Source organism: Glycine soja, chromosome 9 (genome assembly GCF_004193775.1).
Source record: "Glycine soja cultivar W05 chromosome 9, ASM419377v2, whole genome shotgun sequence".
NCBI classification, from domain to species: domain Eukaryota; kingdom Viridiplantae; phylum Streptophyta; class Magnoliopsida; order Fabales; family Fabaceae; genus Glycine; species Glycine soja.
The window spans coordinates 11,396,460-11,419,752 of NC_041010.1; the positions used below are offsets into that span (position 1 = coordinate 11,396,460).

At 33.4% G+C, this 23,293-nt stretch overlaps 2 protein-coding genes across 2 annotated transcripts; both read right to left on the bottom strand.

The window, feature by feature from the left end:
* Positions 1-1,756: 1,756 nt before the first annotated feature.
* LOC114367817 (regulator of nonsense transcripts UPF2-like) lies at positions 1,757-18,295 on the bottom strand. The gene is made up of 18 exons (XM_028325021.1): positions 18,064-18,295; positions 17,783-17,857; positions 17,331-17,418; positions 15,748-15,950; positions 15,283-15,627; positions 14,943-15,047; positions 14,674-14,801; positions 13,887-14,063; positions 13,627-13,708; positions 12,598-12,885; positions 12,291-12,488; positions 12,091-12,192; positions 7,674-7,925; positions 7,362-7,580; positions 6,851-7,021; positions 4,784-4,969; positions 3,412-3,885; positions 1,757-3,013 (listed from the first exon to the last, which is right to left on the bottom strand). Exons 2-18 carry the CDS (start codon positions 17,825-17,827, stop codon positions 2,510-2,512), a joined length of 3,567 nt encoding a protein of 1,188 aa, XP_028180822.1. The 5' UTR covers positions 17,828-17,857; positions 18,064-18,295; the 3' UTR covers positions 1,757-2,509.
* Positions 18,296-19,017: 722 nt separating this feature from the next.
* Positions 19,018-19,924, bottom strand: LOC114368171 (GATA zinc finger domain-containing protein 13-like). The gene is made up of 2 exons (XM_028325511.1): positions 19,875-19,924; positions 19,018-19,336 (listed from the first exon to the last, which is right to left on the bottom strand). The coding sequence occupies exons 1-2, from the start codon at positions 19,922-19,924 to the stop codon at positions 19,018-19,020; spliced, it is 369 nt and encodes a 122-aa protein (XP_028181312.1).
* Positions 19,925-23,293: the final 3,369 nt, after the last annotated feature.

The window sequence follows — 23,293 nt, forward strand, 5'->3', positions numbered from 1 at the left end:
AGGAACATTCATTTACTTACTTTAAAAAAAATCATATTAATACTTAAGAAGTATTGAAGGCATTAAAATAATCAACATGTTGATGCACACTAGATTCCTCTCCATTCTCTTCATTCACACCAGGTTTCTCTTCATTTTCTTCATTCATATCAATTTCTTCAAACATTGTATTGTCATACATCCACTGATCTTCGTCCATTTTAACAAAATATTGAAAAAAATTCAATGATAAACAAACGACCCCTAACGACACCATACATATACTATCACACAATTTTTTAATTTTTTTATTGCATTTAATAATATAATACATTAAAAATTATAACCATATATATTAAAACTTAGACTTGCATAAACTAATATATGACACAATATAATTATTTTTTGACTTCCATAAAGTAGTTAACTTAATAATATTTACACAAATATTATAAATGTTTGAATACTCATCGAGTACTAGCTACAAAAAAAAAATATCAACTCTTTTAGGGACTTACCTTTGCTACAAAACAAAATACACAAATAATTACCTACAAATTAGTTATAAATATCAATTCTTTTTTATTACAAATTATATTACGATAAATTACTTCCTGCTAATACTTTTGTAATTAATTCTAACTCATAAAATTATAAGGACTAAAAAACAATTTTAAAATAAAACGACTAAAATAAAATAAGTCTAAATTATTTTAAAATAAATATCACTTTCAAATTATAAAAACTAAAAAATATAAATTATGAAACTATATCTATTTAAAAATATTTTAAATAATAAAACTAATTATATTAAAAAATAATAAAATAATTTTTTTAAAAAAATTAAAAACGAAAGGTCCTTACAGATTAACAATCTGTAAAAACCATACAAATTGACAATCCACATGTTTTTTACGGATTGACAATCCATAAAAATTATACGAATTGTCAATTTATATAAACCTTACGAATTAACAATCTTTAATGCATAAGAAATATCCAGATTGTCAATCCGTAACAATCATATGAATTGTTAATCTGTAAGTTATATAAAACTTACGAATTATCATTCCGTAACTTTTATAAAGATTACGGATTATCAATCTGTAAATTTTACACGAATTGCAAATTAGTATAAAACTAGATCAAAGAAGAAAGCAACAGAATGAATGTCTAAGAAGAAAGCAACAGAATGAATGGTGCGTGAAGAAGGCAAAAGGAAGAAGTTAGCAAGGGACATTTTTGGAATTTGAAAAAATTACTGGACGCACAAGAAAAAAAAATAGATGCACAAAGCAATTCCCGAATATGAATTGTCAAATGGGCCCATGACTCTATAAATAAAAACAAATTATGGGTATAAACTTCAATAAATCCTTTAACATTTAACAATTACCCAACAAGGTGAGAAAAAAATGGTTTTAAAATCTTTTGCTAGGCAAACTATCCACAATTGTGATTAAAAGTATCTAAAGTTATGTTTATTAATTATTATCTAACTATTTTGTCACATTTCAAACAAAGATTAATGAGCTGCGTAAAACTTATAGCTGTAAAAAATGTTACATATTAATGAGTAATAATATCATATGTATATATAATTTAATTTATTATCTAAAATCATTAAAGAACCTTTTTACTTTGTAACAGAAAAATTAATTTAAAAAGTTAAAAAATATAATTTACCTTTAAGCTTAAATCTGATAACCCAAACAAAACAAAACTAACCCAATTACATATGATTCATTTGGATTTATATTACGTAAATCACTAAATCTAAACCAAACCAACTCATGAATACCCCTTGCATCATCTATGCTTTCACGCATAATAAATATTCATGGTGTACCAAACCCCATCACATCTAAGGAGTTTCTACAAGAAAAAGCTTAACACATTCCCAATGGCAAACTATGGTACAATCTTCAGCTAGATCTCCAATTGAGCAGTCTGGGATCAAACCAATGCCCATACAAGAATTACTCATTGAACTAGAATGTAATGATGATGATTGGCAATACAAACTTGTAAACAATAGAGATCGATTCTTACACTGATGTTTGACAGGGTTTTTGATATGTTAACAAAGCATCAAGACATTTTTTTGCCTATTCTTTCTTCACGTTATATAATCCAACCTTTGGCTAACTTGACACCACCAAAACCAAACATTGTGATTTTAGCTCCATACAGATAGCTATACAGGAAGCTCCGAAGCCGTGATATAAATTACAGGACTACATTTGCTACATGTATGCAGGCAACCCACAATCTTACATCCTGCATGTCAGCTTAAGATCAGGAAACCAAAGTGGTGTGTACACCACTCTATAACCCCTGCCAGCATCTCCAACACTCTATGTTCGAAACCACCACTTACCAACAAGATAAGCTATTAGACTTGCCTTTGCCATGAATTTTTTGAACAGCAAAGTGTGGTAGTGTGGTAGTGTGGCAAACAAATATCTGCCTTGCTGAGGGGAAGCAGAAGGCAACAAATATCTGCCTTCAGTATTCACTCAAGTACCATTCACTTTCTTCTACTGTAATAGATTCCACTGCCAGAATAATTATGATGCCGATGTCTTGATCCACTACCCCTGCCACTGTTTCCTTCCAAACTGCTGCCACGGCCACCACCCTTGTAACCTACACTCTGCATCCAGTTTGTTGCCTGGGTCCCTAATCCATTAAGCTCCTCTTCTTCTCTGTCATTATACTCCAAGACAAGCCTCTTGATGTCTTCTTTCTCTTGAAGCTCTGCTGCTTCTTTCTGTTTTGTACTCTGCACCAGTGAGGAATTCCGTGGGATGAACATCTGCTTTGTTTGCTGCTTGTTTCCACGCTTCACAAGAACTCTCACCTGAACCTCTTTGTTTCCTCCAGTATCCTCATCCAGGGGCTCATCACCACTTTCCCCACCAACTCCCCTCCCATGGTGATCCTTGGCAGATCCCTCAAATACATTCATTGGAATCATCATGTTCAATGTAGGACGACCTCGTAGCTCCTGCCTTCGCTGTTCCATACTCTCCTGCAAAATTTACGAAACAAGAACTTTGAAATTGTTAGAAATACAGCTAGACATGACTTACAGCAAGATAATGTTTTTTCTTTCCAAAGTCAAATCTTAAATTACCAAATATTGTTAAATTTAGGGTTTGGATGGAAAAGAGAGAAGACAGAATATATTTGGAAAAAAAAAAGGTCTCCAAATAATAGTGATATAAAGTGTGAATTGCCCCCAATCTATTTAATTCAGATGGTATTAGATTAGAGGAAATTTGCTTTTCTTTTTTTTCTTACCATATCAGCATAGCAGTATGATTCCCAGGAAATATTTTTCTCAAAATAAATCAAAACTCACAAGGAAACATCAAATTTTGCAGAAATGTAGCAGGAGCAAGTATAATAAATTATGCAAACCCTTGCCTGTACTACAGCCTTGAGCTCCTGATCAAAATTGGCTTCTTCCAGAGGGTCCACCTGGGTCATTTTTTGTCTCACATGGACTTCATCCTCCTCGTCAGAAGCAGGTCCAGGCCCATCATCGTCGTCGTCGTCATCATCCTCAGTTTCACACCCATCATCATGATTCTCCTCATCCAACTCTTCATCATCATGTCCCTCAACATCAATTGTGTCACTCCCTGAATCAGTCTCACTGTCATTATCATCTTGCACTCCATTTTCTTCCATACCATTATCAATGCTTTGTCCATTGCCAACCACTGTAGTAGTGGAAGTGGTCCTACTTAAAGACTTCTCAGTGTCAGAATGTTTTTCACTACTGGCCTTATCAGCAAAAACAATTCGATCATGTTCCTCGAGTTCTACGAGAGCTGCATTCACTTCCTCAATAGAATTGTGACGAACCATATTGGGACGCAAGTCCACAAACAGATCCTGCACACAGCTTATAATTAGCCAAAAATAGCAAATGCAAGACAACGAAGACACACACACACACATATATATATAATGAAAAATTAACTTAAAATGATTTTACTGCAGGGAAAAGGTTGACTTGAGAACGCCACCTTTTAGTTAGTGGGACAGTTTTTAAGATCTACTGTCAGTCTGCCTAATAAACAATTCTAAAAGAAATACTTGAGTCCATGGGCAGTAGAATATGGAGAGGGCTAGGTATAGGGCGGGGTAAATTTTTGGCATCTAGCATTCTAAATTTCTATAAAATTACCATGTTTTCTCAGGTGGCCATAACATGCAAATTCTATTTTCATTCCAAACATCACCCCATATGTAACCTTATTCTATTACTGGAAATTGTCAAATTGGAAGATACAATACAACATGTTAGTCATATAAACAAATCCTATTTTACACTGATACTTAATTCCGCCATCTAAAAATATTCCATAGTGATAAGGTCACTCAGATGGCATTAGTAACTACTAAAAGCAAGAATAAACAAGAAAAGCCAAAATATCTTCAACCAAACAAGAATAAAGAACGATAGGTTATCTTCCTAAGTGTAAAACCAGAATAACAATAAAGTTCAAGAAAGAAGCTAGAATGCGTAAAGCTACTAAATCTCTCTGCACATCAAAATTCTAAATATCCAAATGTTATGTAAGCTGCAATCCAAAAGAGCAAAGACATAAAATATGGAATATAAAGGACACTCAAAAGCAATCCCATGTCTACAGCATTAGTAGCCCAACATTAATACTGAAGTAAACATAATACTAGGATAGCAAAACCAAATCAATAAACACATGAATCAACATATTAACCATACCCTCATAATGAAATACAGTCAAATAAAGGCTGCCTGACTCACCTGTAAGTCAAATTCGATGTCCAGAGGCAGTGCCCCTTTGCTTAAAATATACCTCTGGAAGTGTATTAGGAATCGATCAAGTTTCCTCTTAGAAGAGCCACGATCAAAGTAATGCCCACAAGTTTCAAGCAGAGTAATGATCAACCTTATGCGAAAACAATCTTCAGGTGGATCCAGTACATCTTGCTGACAAGATTAATGAATGAATTCCATAATGTCACGAGAAGGCTCTCACATACAAAATAAGTAAATTAATGGAAAAATTAAAATATTCAAGCATGTCTATATTCAAGCTACACAACAAAATTATGTAATCTGTTTACTGCTTATTTTTTCGTAATAACAATGTGTTAAACAAAAAGAGGTAAAGGAAGTACTAGACGAATAATGATAACAAACCAAATAGTATACCCATTTAAGTTTAAGGGTGATTAGGGGGGAGTGTACAATTACGCTTAGTATGTTGTTCAATTTGATGATAAGATCTACGAAAATGCTGTATAATGAAGGAGGAGAAGCAGTTTGATACCTACAAAAAGTGTAAATGACATACAAAGTTGTAGAAATTATGAAGGGATCAAGCTCATGAGCCACACTACAAAACTACGGGAAGAAGTAATTTAACAGTGGAATAAGACAAGAAACCTATTTTGGTTTTATACCAAATCAACCATACCGGAGGATATATATACTTATTTCATGGTTTGAAAGGAACATGCCAAAAAAAAAAAAAGCAGAACCACTCATTCATCTATCAAGTAAAGGCCTACAATAAATACCATGAGAAGTACCAGGGATGGAACTAAAGAAAAAAGTAATTCATATTACATATATATGAACAATAAAGGTTATGTATGATGGACACAACTAATTAAAAAATGCATGGAGGGTTAACAAAAGATGAAAGTGAATAGTGGGAAGCAAAAATTATGTGCAACCCAAATAACAATGTTGATGAGGATGAGTGGACAAGATTAAGAATGACTGCATCTAAGTTGGATTAGCAACTAATGAGAATAAGATGAAAACAAAAATAAGCCTAAGATGGTCTAGATCTAGACATGTGAGACAGACCAAAAATCTAATGAGAAAGTGAACTAAATGTAAGAGAGTCTGACAAAAAGGGTAGAAGAGGATTGAAAAAAACTCCATGAGACAAGAAACATCTAAGAAAGACATTGATCTAAATGTTTTGTTGAAACTTTTGGCTTTTGATAGAGATCAAAGGGATCAACTCATCCATGTAGCCAACCCCAGCGAAAGGAATAAGCTTTAATTGATAATTTTTATTTTGTCCATATATAATTGATCTGAAATATACTTTAGATTTCAGGCACTAAAAGGTTTTTCATTCATGCACAACATGGAGAGGAATGGGTGAAGGCAGGATTTGATAACATGTCCCTGCAATCAACTGCAAAGGATTTTACCAGCAGAGCTAACTGGTACCTTCAACCTATGGTTGTTGATAGTTGAATAGTGAAGACAATATAAATAAAATATATCTTACATTTACATAGCAGATAGCAAAAGGCTAAATGAAATTCTAATGAAACCAACAATATTGTATCCTCAAATCCTTTCTAAATTGAAGCATATCTCATCCTTCCCTTATTGTACCTTGGTGTTACATTTATTTTCACCATCTCGTAAGTCATGTCCAGACAATAAAGAAATACTTAAATGGGCAAGGAATTTTAATAATGATAAAAAAAAACTGGAGCAACAGTTCATGGCCATTATGGGGAAACTTTCTGAAGAAGATATACTAGTTACATTTATCTATGAAAAATTGAGATCGGGTGATATAACACAAGGTCTTCCAAAAGTAGAGCAGGTATTAGAAGTTCGTTCAAGTGATTCAAAAATGAAAGAAAGGGGAAACATGTTTTCATACTGATTGTAGAAAGGAAGGCGTGTGAAAAATTTAAACGAAATATAGAAATTCTGGTACATATAGTGGCCGCCTAGTTTTAAAGAAACATACTTTCAGGTTTTAGCAATACAGAAGAATGCAAAAGCTTAATTCCTTCTCTTAAAAACAAGTAACCAGTGTAAAATCAATACCTCTTGTGTCCCATGGCCATAGATGAGAATGAGATATAGTGTCTCAAAAATAACAGATGAGTCTACATGCTCATAGTTGTAAAGCTCCCCCAAGAATCGCATGTAAGCAATGCGTCTTTGCTGCATCCCATAGTCATTTAACTCCAGCCCAACTCTAATCTCCTCCAGTACCTGAAAATCATATTCTAAAATCCCAATTTCACCCCAAAATCTCAAAACTGTTTGTAGAGTAAATGTTTATAAAAGATTCGCCAGAAAAACTCTCCTTCTCCCTCAGAACTACTGTTGATTCTAGAACTTGAAATAGTAAACTTAAAACTTCCAATATTAAACAAATGAAAGCAATTTGGTTTTAACATGTTAAATAAGTGTGCAGATTCCAATCGAGAGGCAACACTTGTTTAGTCTGACCAAGTTTACATGCAAACAAGTAGGCACTGCTCAAACTACACATCATTTTACTGTACAAGAAGAGATCACAAATCAAGAGTAATATATCAAACATAACTACCTCATCAACGATAGCTACAGCAAACTCATCATGATAGCGACTTAATCCAGCAGCAAGAGATGCAATCAGGTGGATCTGACCATATTTTCCTTTGTAGACCTTCATGAAGCATTTCAAAAGATATGGTTCACATTCATTCCAAGGTAACTTACGGAGTTGCCTCAGCACATGCTCAATGGTAGACTTATCAAGATCAGAGAAAAGTAATTTTCTGATATACTGCAATAAAGACACCAATTAAAATATTAACTGAGTTTATGAAAGTTATTAGAGAAACTGAGAAGGAAAAAGAAATCAAAATAAAAATCTCACCTGATGCAATGGAGGACGAACTTTAGCTACTCGTGCAGATCTTTCTGGTGGCTTGCAAAGGTAGTATGCATTCTCCACCAAAGTGCTATGTCTCGGATCCAAGTTTTTTACATTTTTCAACCGCATCAGTATCTCCAACATGTTAGCCATACGTATAGTAGTTTCTGGAGACCGATACAGAAAACGGCCACATGTTTCAAGAAGATTGCAAGCTACATCAATGTTGTGGTGTGTAAAATCATCTAAACAGGCCTGGAAGGACAACAAAACATCAATCAAGGATTGAATATACTATATGAAAATATCAAGGTTACATAACCTCATTCTCTTTACATCTCTCAACAAATAGTGCAAGGATGCAAGTGGATTTAGACTTGAAGCAAGTAAGGGGGAAATATAAAACTAATTAGGCTTAAATACCTTTTTAATCCTTATAATTGAGAGCTGTTTGTGCTTTTCGTCCTTGTAAAATCAATTTTTTGTTTTTAGTCCTTGCAAATTAAGTTTGTTTTGTTTTTCGTCCTTATAGCTAAAACTTTTTTTTAACTGTTCAAAGCGTTAACTAAAGTGCTTTAAGGACTAAAAATCAAACAAACATAATTTGGAAGGACTAAAAACAAAAAAATATTTTTGCAAGGATGAAAAGCAAAAAAGTGCTAAATTGCAAGGACTAAAAAGATATTTAAACCAACTAATTGATTCAAGATCATTTGGTTATACCCTGTTTGACTTTGTCAATTATGAGGATACAGATTAGTTGTTTCCTCCATATAGAAATCTCAGAGAGAGAAAGAGAGAAAATATCACAAACAGAATTGAGGTGAAGTGGGATATTATTCAACCCAAGGAGAAATTAGTTACACCTCAGTATATATATACAGTTACACAACTGTAACTGTCAACTGACCTGAGTTAGTTAGTGATAGCTGTCACACAGCTGTCCTAACAGATTAACTAACTGACTATAGACTAACTACTAACTGTAGTTTAGCCTTTACAGATCAGTTAAAAACAAAAAGATAAGTAGACCGAGTAAGTATACTCCTATACTCCAGATTGTACAGATTTTTCCCCAGCACTTGGAAGGCTATGTTTCCAAATCTTATTCAAGAGAGGTTACTACAGCAAGTCTCAGATCACTTTTTTATAATATATTAATCCTAAAACATTAAGCGCAGTTTGAGTTACCATTTATTTTCTTCTTTTGTCGAAGATATTAGGGAAAAGAGTTGATGGGAGAGAATACTAAAAGAGTCAAAGTTAATGAGAATCAAGAATTTTCAAGGGCAAGTTGAAATAGAGGAACCAGAATGTTCTTGGAGACATTAAAGTCAGAAAAAGGGATTTCTGAAAGAAATTAACATATAGGATAAGACAATAAGTTCTGAAATAGGGAGGTCCACTTCCATTTCCTTTATACAAAGACCTAGAACACCAGTCTTGGGAAAAAATTTTGAAGTGATGATATAAACAAGTTGGCAGAAGAAATTTACGTTTCAATGTGTAAACAGTCAAGATGCTAACTTCTCAAATTGTTTCATATAGTTGCAATCACCAAAAGGTGCAGATGTGTCATAAAGAAATTGGAGCAGAGCTGGGTTCTAGCTTTGAGAAAATCAAGCTGGAACAGTGGATGGTAGCCTTGTTCCAGATTCAAGAAATGCGAATGCTGGAATTCAATTGCAAGGTATGGAACTTGAGTTTAACATAAAAAATATAGAATTTTGATTGGGCTTTGGTTTATGTGGCATTGGGCTCTCCCACTACAATAGTCAGCTTTTATGCTGGAATTATCCTGAGGTTCATCAATTGGTATCAGATCTTTCCACCAAGCCTTTCATTTACAAATGAGCAGCACGTGTGTATACCCTGGGACTAGTCAAAAAGATGCTGCAAAGCCTGCCTACGTGGGCACCAGGACTATGGAGCATGGTGGAATTTTAGTGTTCTTGGGACACAACGGGAGCCTTAAACACTAGAGGGATCTGCATCAACAAACCAAGTGAGAACTGCAAAAGTGAAATGAACACTACATCCAACCCAAAACCTTAAAGAATTAGGTTTATGAGTCTTGCCAATTATTATTATTCCAATTGTCCACTTATATACAACATGGAATTTCACTCACACTTGAGACTCCCAACAGTTAGGATCCAATAGCAAGAATGCAAGATACAAGCCAAATCGGATGAATGGAATTTTGATGAAAATTTATATGGCCTAGGGCACTCTTGCCACCAGTGTTGTCAAATTTGTGAGTAAGATCATTAGATTCGATAATCTTACGATTTTTCTCCATAATTCCATTCTTGATCCTGCCTTAGATCACAAATTTGGAGGATTGCTTAGGATTGCCAGGTAAGATCTTGTAATCAAGGGATTGCAGTATTTCTTCTAAGCTCTGGACCCACAATTTTTTTGGTTCCGGTCCTGTAACCCAACTTCAAAAAGAGCCCTGTTCCCTCTTTCTGTGACTTCAAAAGACCCTTTTTCCCTCTTTTGATTACCCTAGTGTTGTTGCATACACAACCCTCAGAGACCACATTGACCCTCAGGTGGATAATGATCTATGTCCCTTCTGCCATAGTCAACCTGAAACTGCATCCCACTTGTTTTTCACTTGTGACAAAACTATGCCTTTATGGTGGGAATTCCTATCTTGGGTAAAGGAAGACAAGGTGTTTCACTGCAGGCCAATGGATAATTTTCTCCAGCACTATTCCTCAGCAGCATCAAAGGTTTCTAACACAAGAAGGACAATGTGGTGGATAGCAGCTACAAGTTCAATTTGGAGGCTCAGAAATGATATCATTTTCCAGAATCAAACTTTTGATATCACTAGGCTGACAGATAGCACTTTGTTCCTATTATGGACCTGGCTGAGGGGTTGGGAAAGGAACTTCCAGATTCCTTATTATTGTTGGTCTTCAAATATGTCTATAGCTTTTAGTTAAAGCTTCTGTTAGTAGGGTATTCAATTGTGTAGGGTGCTGTATCTCCTGGCTTTTCAGGACCCCCTTTTTTTGTACTATGTAGTACCTCTGGTACTTTTTATTCTATAATATAAATTATCTTTGCCTTCCAAAAAAAAACATTGACTCTCCTTTGCACCTTTCTTTCCATCTTTCCCATCACAAACTAGTTTGCAGCCATTGGTTCAAACTTGTGTTCAAGCCCTTGCCTCAACCTCTGACCTCTTCTTCAGTTTCTCCCCCTTTGTTGGTTTGCTTTTGCTCTATTTTGGTTTGTTGTAACAAAAATAGGTGTTGGTACTGGTGCTAGTGGGTGTGGTGGCAGTGCAAGTATTGGGTCCAACAGTGAAGTTGCTTTGAATGGAGGTCCTAAAGTGCCAAGAAATACTAAACAGTTAGTGGTGCTAGTTTTGGACTATTTTCTTATGTTTTAGGCCTTTAGCTGTGTATTAAAAACTTATGCTATGTGACTTATTATGAGTTGCACATGGCCTTATGATTATGAATTTTCAATACAATTTTAGTTAAATATTGTGATTTAGAGGTTATTTTTCTTGTGTTATTTCTATGCATATATAAACATTAATTTAATTTGCATTTTGGTGAGATCTAGCAATCCATGTTATGATCCCACAATTTACAATTTTTCACTTTATTCCCGTTCCTAGGTAAGATCTCAATTTTGACAACATTACTTACCACAATGACTAGATTTTACAAAGTGATTCTCCTAAGGTTTATATCAAAGTGACAGTGGACAAAGTGAAAAAAAAAATAATACCTGTACATTGAGCAAGATTTTTTTGTCAAAAGGTTGGTTTGGTGCTCTGTCTCAAAAGGTTGGTTTGGGACAACCCTAGAATTTTCTACTTTGGAGAATGAATATCATTACCATCATCGTAATAGCCACCCCCCCCCCCCCCCCCCCCCCCCCCGAAATCTATAAATTAAATGTAAACAAAAGGGAAAACTTATGGAAGACAAATAAAGTAGGTCATATCTCATCAAATGAGGCAAATTTCCTTGACAATTTTACATTTCGAACTTAGAATGAATCTTTCAATTTGTGAAATTATAAAGAATAAAGGAGTCTTTGCACCTAAGAACTATGAAAACATATTTTAATTGTCATACAAGGAAATACTATGGTGGCAAAGGGAATTCAATCCACAAAAATATATAGTATCTAAAAGTCAGAAAAAATGGAGGTTAACAAAGTATATTTCATACTTGAATATAACTTATCAATACTTAAGATTTCGGTATCCAAAGAAAAAAAAGAAAGTAACAGAAGTTTTAAAAACACTATGTATGGTCATGGTGAAACTGAACCCTATCGAAAATATAGGAATGGCTCCAAAACATAAGTTGCAACAATAAAAAATTGTAATTATAATTGGAAGGATTTAGCCTTCATTTATAATTCAATTATTAATCTCTTGTACCTTCAAACAACTGAAGACTAGGCCAGGAGGGGAAATTTTGAACTTGCAAAGTTCTCCAATGAACCTGATGTTCCTTATCTTTGTCTCAATGTTCATCTGATCCTGTAAACACATTTCAAAAACCAGATAACAAATGTAATTAGCTGAATTTAAAGCAGATAATAAAAAACGATGTCAATACAAAATTATGAAAAATTAACCTTTTTATTTATTAAGAAGTTGAATTCCTCCTCCAACATCTGCAAAAGAATGGACGAGACATCCTTCATACAAGTTGAGAGAGTGGCAACCATGCGTGAATAATATGGTAACAATTCCAGAGATGTCCTTGGTACATTGAACAAAGCCCTCACAAGCTTTTTCCGACTTGATTTTGAATTTAGATAACAGAACTCCACCTAATATTTTGTCCAACAGTTCAACAAAAAGGCAATAATAATAAATAATGACAACAAAAATAACAATGCAATCTAAGAATAAGTATAGAACACAATAAGATATCCTCACAGTCAATTGATCAATAAGGTCCCGGCTCACACAACCCGGAAGCCTCTGCAGTAGAGCATCCAAATTTGTCCCTTCAACACTTCTGAGTTTGTCTTTTTCATTTTCTCCCTTTTTGTCATTTTCTTTTTCTTTTTCCTTCTCTCTGTCCAATTCTTTAGACTTGTCTTTTTCCTCCTTATCCTTCACTCTTTCTGTGCTTTCTGCCTCTGGCAAAGCACTAGACTCTGTAGAGACCTCTCCACTTTCATGGGTGGTCTGTTGACCTTTGTCTGATTCAGGTAATATTTCCTTGATAATCAAATCATATATCTTGAAGTCAGTAAAATAGTTGCAGAAGGCTTGGTAAAGAGAAAAAAAAAAACACCAACAGGATGGTTGTATGAATAAAAATATTCTCACATAACTATATGGCGTAGTGACTAAAGTTGCTGAAGGTCTCTTAATAGAAAAAGTATTTTATTACAAGAATGAAGACAATAAGATATGCTCCAATACAAGGACAACAAGATACAAGAAATATGAAACAATAAGTAAATTATATGCATTTTATGACATGTCAACAAGAGTATGTATCAACTATCAATGCTGCTGCCTACAAAGTAGTTGAAAGAATCGCCCATTCCAGACTATATACAGAATGGATGGTGTTCTTGTCAAGGGTCAACATTCTTAAATGCTTAGACTGCTAGTTAGAGGCTCAATGGATAATGGATAATAGTATCATCAAGTATTTAAAGAATGACTAAACAGCTAAAATATTGAAAGTAAACCAAGTCACACTACCATAAGAAAACAGAGAATAATACCATCAAGTATTTAAAGAACTAGAATGGTTTCAAAGCATCATGAGTGATCCCAGAAGAGATAGAAAGACCTAAGGTTATAAGAATTGGATACAGTTAGATGTTACCTAACTCTGATTAGTTGACAGGAAGCATTTAAATAAGCATGAAGAACTAAAAATCAGAAGATCCTGAAATAATTTTTTTAAGAGAAAAAAAAAAAACTTTAACCAATATGAGTTCTTACAGTTGTTTGGTCTTGATTCTTCGCAGATTGTTCACTGCTTTTAGGCTCTGTTTCTCCCAAAAGCACAGCAGGAACAAAAGCTCTGGAGAAAAATATGCAGGATAAAGTTCCATGTAAAGTAAAAGACTGGTATAGCAACTAAAGAAAAAATTTAAACCATTGATGTGTTTACATCAAAACTTTAAACAAGAAACAATACGGCAATCAAGGACTAATGGATGAATATATTTGCTACAGCAATGTTTTGTAGAAATACAAACCTAAGATCAGGTAAACATTCATAGAAAGTCCTTGCATCTTCATCATCCCATATGGGTTCAACAACAGAAGAATCTTTACCAGAAGCAGAAGAAATACCGTCCTCACCACTGGTAACCCTAGTTGTGTGGCCATCCTCTGGCATTACAGGAGGCTGCATATCAAGTGCTTCTGCTAATCTGTAACACGACAATCATAATTACAGGATAGAAGAATTAAAGGGAATAATTATTGACATCAAAGCAATATTCAACTCGAATGATTTGACTTTTAATCCCCTTTAGACAGAAGAGAGTGGCAGACTGAATTTAAGAAAAATCTAAATTTAATGGGTAATGAAGCAGAGCTATCATACAAAGACATAACAAATTCTTTTTTTAAATCAATTTGGGGTACCAGGTAAAGAGAGATAAGCAGCAAAGAAACACATCCTTGTTAGCTGGAGGGTGCAGCTCATCTCAGACACAACAAGATCTTAATATATAGGAACAGAGGAACCTGAAAGCATTTTATGTTTCCAAAAAACAGAGATCTCACGAACTATCCTAACCAGCAAAAAATCATATCCATATTTGCCTCAAATTTGCTTGACCGAGTGTCTCTTGTTAGATCAAACCTTTTAGCATATACATACATGCTAGTAATGGATCAATATATGCATGTGCAGCTACACATGTAAACATTAAACTGGGGTTCATAGTATTTCAAGAATATATTAAGCCAATATACACCAAGAACAGATTCAGTAAACAGGTAATGAAATAGTCAAAAGTAAACAAAACAACTCACGATGAGATGTTACGGTACAAATGGTCATAGGATTTACGAAGCTTTTCATATGAAGCAATATTTTCATCACTGAGCTCTCCTTTTGCATTCAAAATCTTAGAATTTTCATGCTCCATTAAGCGAAGTGACTGTCAAGAAACAAAATTGATCAATAATCACAAAGGGCAAACAATTGGTGTGCAAGATTTGATGGAATTAAGAGACCCGAACAGAGGTGAAGACAAAATATATATTAGTGTTTGTGTGTCTACAAAGGCAGAAACTCTTACAGAATGCTCAGACTGAAGTAATTCAGCTGCAGCATCATAAAAGGAATAGCATGCTTTCCGTAAAACTTTCTTCTGATCTGCTGTGATGTTAAGGCCTTTAAAAAACTGTATCAGAATGTCAGTACAGGAACATATAAAACGCAGCCAGCAACAGAGAACAAGCCTTGATACAAAATAATATAATATATAAATACAAACAAAAGATGAAGTTAAACTTGCCATCATGATGAAAAATGACTATAGATTATGACAGTCAATGAAAAGCTAAAATGGAAAAATGGACAAAAATTAATAATAGAAAGCATGAGAATATTCTAATGAAGATTAATGAAAGAAATACCTCTTCATGAATTTCCGGCCCACTAACAGAAAGTCCAAGAAAAATTCTCCCTTGGCGAGCAAAACTCGAAAGAAGGGTCAAACTTGTTTGTGCAGCATCCCGATCTTTTAGCTGTTCCCCACTGGTAAGATCTTTTATGATATTGATAAAAATGCCACCATCTTCAATAACTCCAACAAAAAAGAGTTCCAGTAGAAGCTTTAGAGAGCTGCGCTTCTTCATTGCCTTCAAATTTCTGTCTGTATCTGATTCATCACCAGGTTTTCCAGGAGAGAAGACTTTCAGAAGCCCTTGAACCAGGCTTGGTGCAAAGTCCTTGTACCTTTGATGAAGCAAAGAACAGATCTTTCCAAAAAGAAGCAAATGATGGCCGCATATCAGGGGTCAAGTATTTAAGGTAACATCATATAAAATATAGAAACAGCTTCAAATGTGTAGAAACCAGGGGGACTGCAAAGCCCATACCTGAACTGCAGCTTGTATATCAGAACTTCTAAGCTTGGCATCACATATAGCAGCCACGGCTTCACTGACAAATTTGCTTAAGTTGACACTTCGCAACTCGTCCATCAGAGCTTCACGCTGTTCTTCATTAATCTGCTTCAGTTTCTTAATAACAGCAGTGTTGCGCTTAATGCTAGAATCCAATGTCCTTAAAAATCCTGAGTCTGCATGTAAGAGCAGATTGTATTATTATTAATGCAACAAATATTGAAACAATACAATACACATACAAGAGAAAACAGACAAACACATGCTCTATGGGGTTAAAACAACAACCAAACCTTTTTTTCCAATTTTATGTGGGATGCAAAACATGGATTATACAACAGTGATCTCAATTCAAGGTCAAACTTTAAGAGACCATTTAGATTAAGGTTTCTTTGTCACTAATGGTTATAACAAAGAAAGAGGGGAGGGAAGAGTTACAAATTTCAATTGTCAATCACCCTTCTTCTCACCAGGAAAAATATTACTAATTACCCAGTCTCTCTACTTCATACTGAAACATCCTCAAGTGTCACAATCTAAAGCATATTTTAAACCTTGATATAACAACCACATAGATTAAAGCAACAGGTAGCAATGAAGTTCCAGCTACAACCACAGAGTCTTGACTCTGAGTGCGTGTTTGGTAACACTTTGGAGAATTGATTCCTTGTCCAAAATTGATTTTAGATAAACTTTCACATGTTTGGTTTCACATCAAAAAAGAGCCTAGAATTGATTCTGAGTTCATAATTGATTATGAGTTGAAGCAACTTTGAGTAGCTTATGCGTTGGATAAAAAAAATTATGTTGAGCTTTACTCCTAACTTGCTTTTATGATAAAAACATCCAAACATAAATCACAATAATTCAAAATCAATTTTAACCAAAATCAATTCCAATCAAAATTACTTCTATCAACGCTCAACCAAACACACATTGAATAATAAATTAATCCCACATGAAAATCTCCTAAGGAACCACCAATTGCAAATAGACTGAACTAGCCAATTTGACTAGAAAACTAATGAATTTGTCAAGTGCACGGTCCATTTAACCTAGAAAACAGGCTATGCAAAAAATTAGAGCAAAATCAGTAAAATCAAATGAAGAACAGGTCAAACTAGTTTGGAGAAAATCAAAGGAAAAAAAAAAGGCTCACACAATGACGTTTTGACTTTTGAAGGATCTTTTAAGGGTTATATGACATTAAGTGTAATTCATAATTTTATGATGTTCTAAAAGCTATGAATCGTGTTATATTAATAACATGAAACCAAGATCACTCTGACCGCAAACATCAGTCTTGCGCATGTTTCCAATCAAGTTTAAAACATCATGCAACAAGAAAGAACTTTTATTTACGAAAGTAAAACTTTATTCATCTTGCAGGGTCAGTTTATTTTTCTTTTGTTATAAAGAAGGTATAAGACCTAATATTATGTCTAGGGATCAATCCTGAGATCAGGTAATTTGAAGAATTTTATCCATTCCTATCAGCTGCACAGAAATATTTAGCACATATATTATTATTCAAATCAAAAGGAACATTAACTAACCAGGCCTTTCTGGATTCAAATTGCTTTGCCGTAAAGCCAGCTTCGCCTCAATGGATTTTTTTATTTCCTCAAGGCGAGCAACAGCTTCCTGTGTAAAGATTAGACAAGTTAGGCCTCAAATAAGTCTGCTTGCAACGAAAAATCTACCCAGGAACTTCCATTACACAATGTTTCATTCACCATTGAAAGCAAAGGACAATACAAACCACATATCCACACAAAATAGGCAAACAATCTATACAGTTACCCTTCTCAAAACTACTTAATTCTTAGCTGAATTTCCATAGAAAGAAAAGAAAACTACTCAACCAACATAGGTAGCATATAGTCAAAAAAACCTAAGCCACTGATGCAAGTTATATATATATATATATATATATATATATATATATATATATATATATATATCATATTTCAAACAAAGTAGCACATAAAAGGTGAATGATTGCAACCTCATCGTCTTGTTTGCTGTTACTTTCATCCTCTTGGTGATCCATATTCGTATTCCGTGCTCACAAAACACGCCTCTGCACAGCAGCAGCAACAATAACACGAATTAGCAAGCACTAGGGTTCAACGCGAGAAACAAACGTTGTTTTACCACACCCAATAACACTCGAAGAAAACGGCAATCAAATCGGTGAAACGTAGTAGCGTTAAAACGAAACCCAACGCAACACAGGCATGAAATTAAGGGAGAGAGAAGAAAAAAACGAATCAAAGATGAAATTACCGCAGTGAAGATCGAGATTTTGGGCGCAATCGTGACGGTTGCGCTGAGTTGGAGAAAGAGGGGAGAATGGGAGATTGGAGAGTGGTGAGTGTGGGTTTGATTTTCGCAGAAAACGGTGGGTTTTGTTGAGAGATGAAATTTCGAATGCGAGAGATGATGGGTTTGTGAGTTTTTGTTTTTGAGGTCTCGTTTGTTTGCGCCACTGTTGGTGTGGGAAACCACCGTACCACACGAGTGAGCCAAGGAGTTTATTCGTTAATTTTTTAATAGTTTAGATTTTAGAAAATGTGTTTGTAGCCCGGTAAATATTTATTTTAGATAATTAAAATTTATAAAAATAATTAAATATTTTTAACATATATATAATATTATTAATAAAATATTTTTTTATTCATAAGAATTCAACACGATATCAGACCCTACAACACTCGTGCATCCTACTCAACCCATTAATTTAGACTCCCTTAATTAATCAATTTAATATATAAAATATATTTTTCAAATTTATAATGAATAATTTTAGCTGAAATTTAATTTATTTTATCTCTAAATTAAATAAATACTAATAGCTTTTTGAAAAATATCAGTAGTTAAACATTATTTTATATTATAATTTAAATTATACATTACAAATATAAAGTATAATTTATATATTCAAAAATACTTATTTATTAGTATGAATTTTATTTATAATATTATTTAGACTAAAATTTATACTTTTATATATGTTTATTAATTTGAATATTACTTATATTAGAATAATATTTATTATGTAAATTTCAGGTTTCATTTGAGGTGGTCGCAAGTTTGTTGATTTTTTATTTTCAAATCCAATTTTAAAAATAAAACTCATAACTCGATTTTAAAACACTTTTGCATTCACTTTCTGAATAAATAAAAAGAATAATGATGAATTTGGATTTTAATTTTTAAAAAAATATCTATTTATTATCTTCAATTATAGTAATTCATAATATCGTTGTTGTTACCACAATTATTATCGTTATCACCACAACTATCACTAATATCACAATTACTATTATGGTCGTTGTTATCACTCTTATCAATGTTGTCACTATTATTATTATCATCACTAACATTGTTATTACTTTCACATGCACCATCATTATCATCGTCATTAACATTGTCATCATTACCATTGTTCTTATCATTGCTACTAATATTATCACCATCAACACTACTACTAACACTACTAGTGTCAACACCGTTATCGTCATCACTATTACTACCATTACCATCATCAATGGCACAACTAACACCATCCAAACACACTATTAAACTAATTTTAATAGGATAAAAAAACTAATTTATTTTGGAACTAAAAATTAGAAAGAAAAAAAAACTAATTTTTATCAATTTTTAAAATTTAAAAATTTACAATTAAAAACCATCTCGATCAGACATTAAACTTTTTTCAAATTTATAATTTTAGTCTAAACAACATTTTGCACTATTTAAAGTAAAGAAAAACAAAACAAAACATTTTGAATTGTCTTGATCTTTAAACTTTTGTCTTATTAATGTTTTTAGTCCATGCATCAAATATCACCATTAAATGATGACATTAGTTTTAGTATCACTTTAGGGTAAATAGTCACTTTAACCCCTAAATGTGTAATTTACCAATAAATGCGTTCCTGAATGATAAAAATATAAAATTTAGTCCTCGAAAGGGTAAAAAGTGCGACAAAGATAAAAAAATACAAAATTTAGTCCTCGAAAGTGTAAAAAGTGCAACAAATATATTCGACCATTAACTTTCATCTGTCACTATTAATAAAATATCTTACGTGGCACACATGGACAAATTTGTTACTGAAATGATTATCAATGTGACCATCTCTAATTGTCAATATAGGAACATATTTGTCATATAATATTTTCTTGACTTTTCGTCTTCTCACTCCACTGACAAATTAGTCCATGAAAGACGAGAGGGATGCGTTTGTCAGTGAATTACATATTGAGAGACAAACGTGACTATTTACCCATTATTTTATTATGCTCTATGGTGGTTTATTGGTTTATTTTTTAGTGATTCAAAATTGCCAAAAATTACTTGAACGAGAGGTATTAAATGATTTTTTACTGTCAGAATTTGTTACACAATAGTGTTTCCCCTTTATCATATAAAGGTGAAGTCCCCTCAAAATGAAGAACACAAACACACAAAGAAATCATGAAAATAAATATGAAACAAAAAACACACCATACATAAGAAAAAAGCCTGAATTTAAACTAACGCACAACAAACACCATACTTAACTAGAAAAACTCCAAAATTTCATATATGAATCACAACTATATCAGCAGTGTTATGGTAGCAAAAATGATGTGAGTTGCAAAAAAATCAGCACATAAACATATCAAGATTGGACATGCAAATTAGAACAAAATCACAACTTGAGATTTGGGTTTTAAAGTAAATATAGGTTTAGAATTAGGGTGGATTTTGTTGACATCTGAATAAACTCATCCACATCACTAAACTCCACCAAATTGAAAGGCACCTATAGCCCCCATCAAGGGTAGACCCAAGATTTCTTTTTTAACGGAGCAACTTAAAATATCATAACTTATAAAAGAATAATTAAATTTCAAAAACATGACATATGTAAGAAATTTAATATATTTTCTTATGAGCAAGAGAAATATATAATTGTACTGAGGATGAAAGATTGCAAAAATACAAGTGGTGAGGATGTCTCCTTCACCTCTAGGATCTCACAATCACTCACAAACTCATCTCAAGCTTTCAAACCAACTCCTACTTCAAGCTCTGGTCTTTGCAGATCTTCTCATAGCAAAATCTCTCAAAACTCTCTGGAACTTGGACCTTTCTCTCTCTAGAAACCCTAGACATGCAAAGCTTTGAATCCCAGTCCAAACTCTCCCTCTAAAATCTGATTTCAGGCTTAAATAGGTGGCCTTGTTTGTGCTCGTGCGCTTAGCGCACTTATGGACCGCTTAGCACACATTAGTGATTTTTGGCTTAGCGCGCCTTTCTCACTTAGAGGATGAAATGAAACGGTGTGCTTAGCGAACCTGTATAGCTCATCTTCTTCCAGAGTCTCCCTTGCGCTTAGCGGACGCTCGCTAAGCTAGCAGATTGGCTTAGCGAGAAAGTGAAAAACAACACTTTTCAAAGCTTGCCTAATTAACCTGAAATTGAGAGAAAATGATTATTAAACACACAAAATGGAAGTACTAAGTATTTATTACCTATACTTAACAGAAAATACTTATAACACTACAAAATAACCATAATTTGGAAGAGTTTGATACAATTTACACAAGTTTTATACACAAAAGTTAGTCGTTTTCACCGACTAACAACTCCCCCAAATTTACAGTTTTGCTTGTCCTCAAGCAAAAAGAGAACAACTCACTTGTCCTCAAGTGACAATGACATACAGTGACTATGTACAAAGGTGTATGCAACAAAAGTTACTGATTGCATGATAAGAGAATGGAGTAAAATGCCCTCATCACTTGTTTTTCACAAGGTATGCAGTTATCCAAAGAGAAGAATAAAATGTAACCTGAACAATTAGATGGAGTTAGGCATAAGACAGATATCAAGGAAAGTAGCTTAAACCATAGTCTCACGGCTACTGTTTCACTCAAGCACAAGTGTTTAAGCTATTCATTAATAACAACTAGCAAGAGGTCCAATCTTTGAATTTCATCTCATGCCATAAAGTCAAAAATGTATAAACAGAATCAGAAGGGCTTTCTTAGGCTTGTAGTGAGGCTTGGCTACAAAAATTCATTGGTTTTTCTAGGATTCAAAGGCTTAGATTCTAAGAGAGCACAAATCCTAGACTTATCCCAATGGTCTTTTTCATGCGCTTAGCTTGCTCACTAGCTTTTCACTTTCATTTGCTTTTGACCTTGTTACATCAACACACTTTATTCTTTTATTTTCTTTTTTTTAACATACAACTTATGTGTTGTGTGTGCTGATGCTTTCTCTCTTTCTTTGCATCCCAATTAGTTCCACTCCCCCAAATTTGGGGTAAATTTGCCTTGAACTATATGCTCTCCTAGAATCTAAACAAGGTATCAGGAGATAATTATTTAAGTTCAGGGTTCAATTTATGACGAAATCTTTCAACTCAAAAAGGGTGCAAAGGATATAATTATCATTCAAGGTAAGCTTTTTGGTCAAAAGGCTTATGTATGTACAATCATGGTTTTCATCATGTCCTCATTTATACATTTCATTCTAAAATTCGGAGATTCATGCAAAGATTATTACTCACAGCTAGTCGTTCACTCATAGTTTAAGGTCACACTCTCACTGGTTTTGGTTCAAGCTTTTCTTTCACAATCAATCTGTCTACTGACTAACAATTCTACAGTTAAAACTCTATAAATTAATAATGTCAGGACCAAAGAAATTTATTAATTTAGAGAGTTATTAATTTATCGATAAATTAATAATTATTTATTTAAAGAGTTTTTAAGTAATTATACTGTACATACCAAACAAAAAGGCAAATTAGTCTATGCCTCTTAGAATTATGTTGCAGCGAACCTTGGGACTCAACGTAAATTAGTAACTACTATGTTCATATGCATTGGAAATCAATAATGACTTTTGAAGTACAATAAATGTAAACAAGAGGGACCGAAAACAAACAACTATTAAATCATATTTCAATAAAGTGTAATATATTTTTTTCAGTTTCTATGAATTATTAATTTATGATTTTTTTGGGACCAAAAATTATAAAGGGATCTAACGAAAAATTATTATCTTACTATTTTATCAAGTTTTTCAATTTTTTACATTGGCCCAAGTCGGGACCGGACAAATTTATTATTTTAGAGAGTTTATTAATTTACCGAGTATTAATTTAAAGAGTTTATACTGTAATTGCAAGTTCACATTCTTGTTCTTTCTTTGTCTAACATACACACTTGCTCAAACTCATGAAAAGAAACACAAACTCCATCAAAATCGTGCACTTAATTTAAAATAAAAGCATACAACCATTTTCATAAGTCAATAAAAGTGCTTCACTGTTATATCATTAAAAACCAAGTTAAACTGTTCAAAATGCTTCAGAATAAGCAAACCAACTATTCATAAATAAAACTAGCAAAAAGGAATTATTGTACTAAAACCCTAATTAAAATAATAATAAACTAAATGGCACAAAAATATCATCAGGAATTTAAAAATCTTGTGATCGGTCCTGAG

Bases quoted from the DNA above. Each gene is read 5' to 3' on its own strand.
- LOC114367817 (XM_028325021.1), bottom strand. From the start codon at position 17,827: ATGGATCACCAAGAGGATGAAAGTAACAGCAAACAAGACGATGAG. The intron at 14,064-14,673 runs GTGAGTTGTTTT...GTCGTGTTACAG, and splicing joins TTGTACCGTAACATCTCATC to ATTAGCAGAAGCACTTGATA. The intron at 12,193-12,290 runs GTTAATTTTTCA...ATGTGTTTACAG, and splicing joins ACTTCTTAATAAATAAAAAG to GATCAGATGAACATTGAGAC.
- LOC114368171 (XM_028325511.1), bottom strand. From the start codon at position 19,924: ATGGTCACATTGATAATCATTTCAGTAACAAATTTGTCCATGTGTGCC. The intron at 19,337-19,874 runs GTAAGATATTTT...GGATGGTGTTAG, and splicing joins AATTTGTCCATGTGTGCCAC to TTGTGCCATTGATGATGGTA.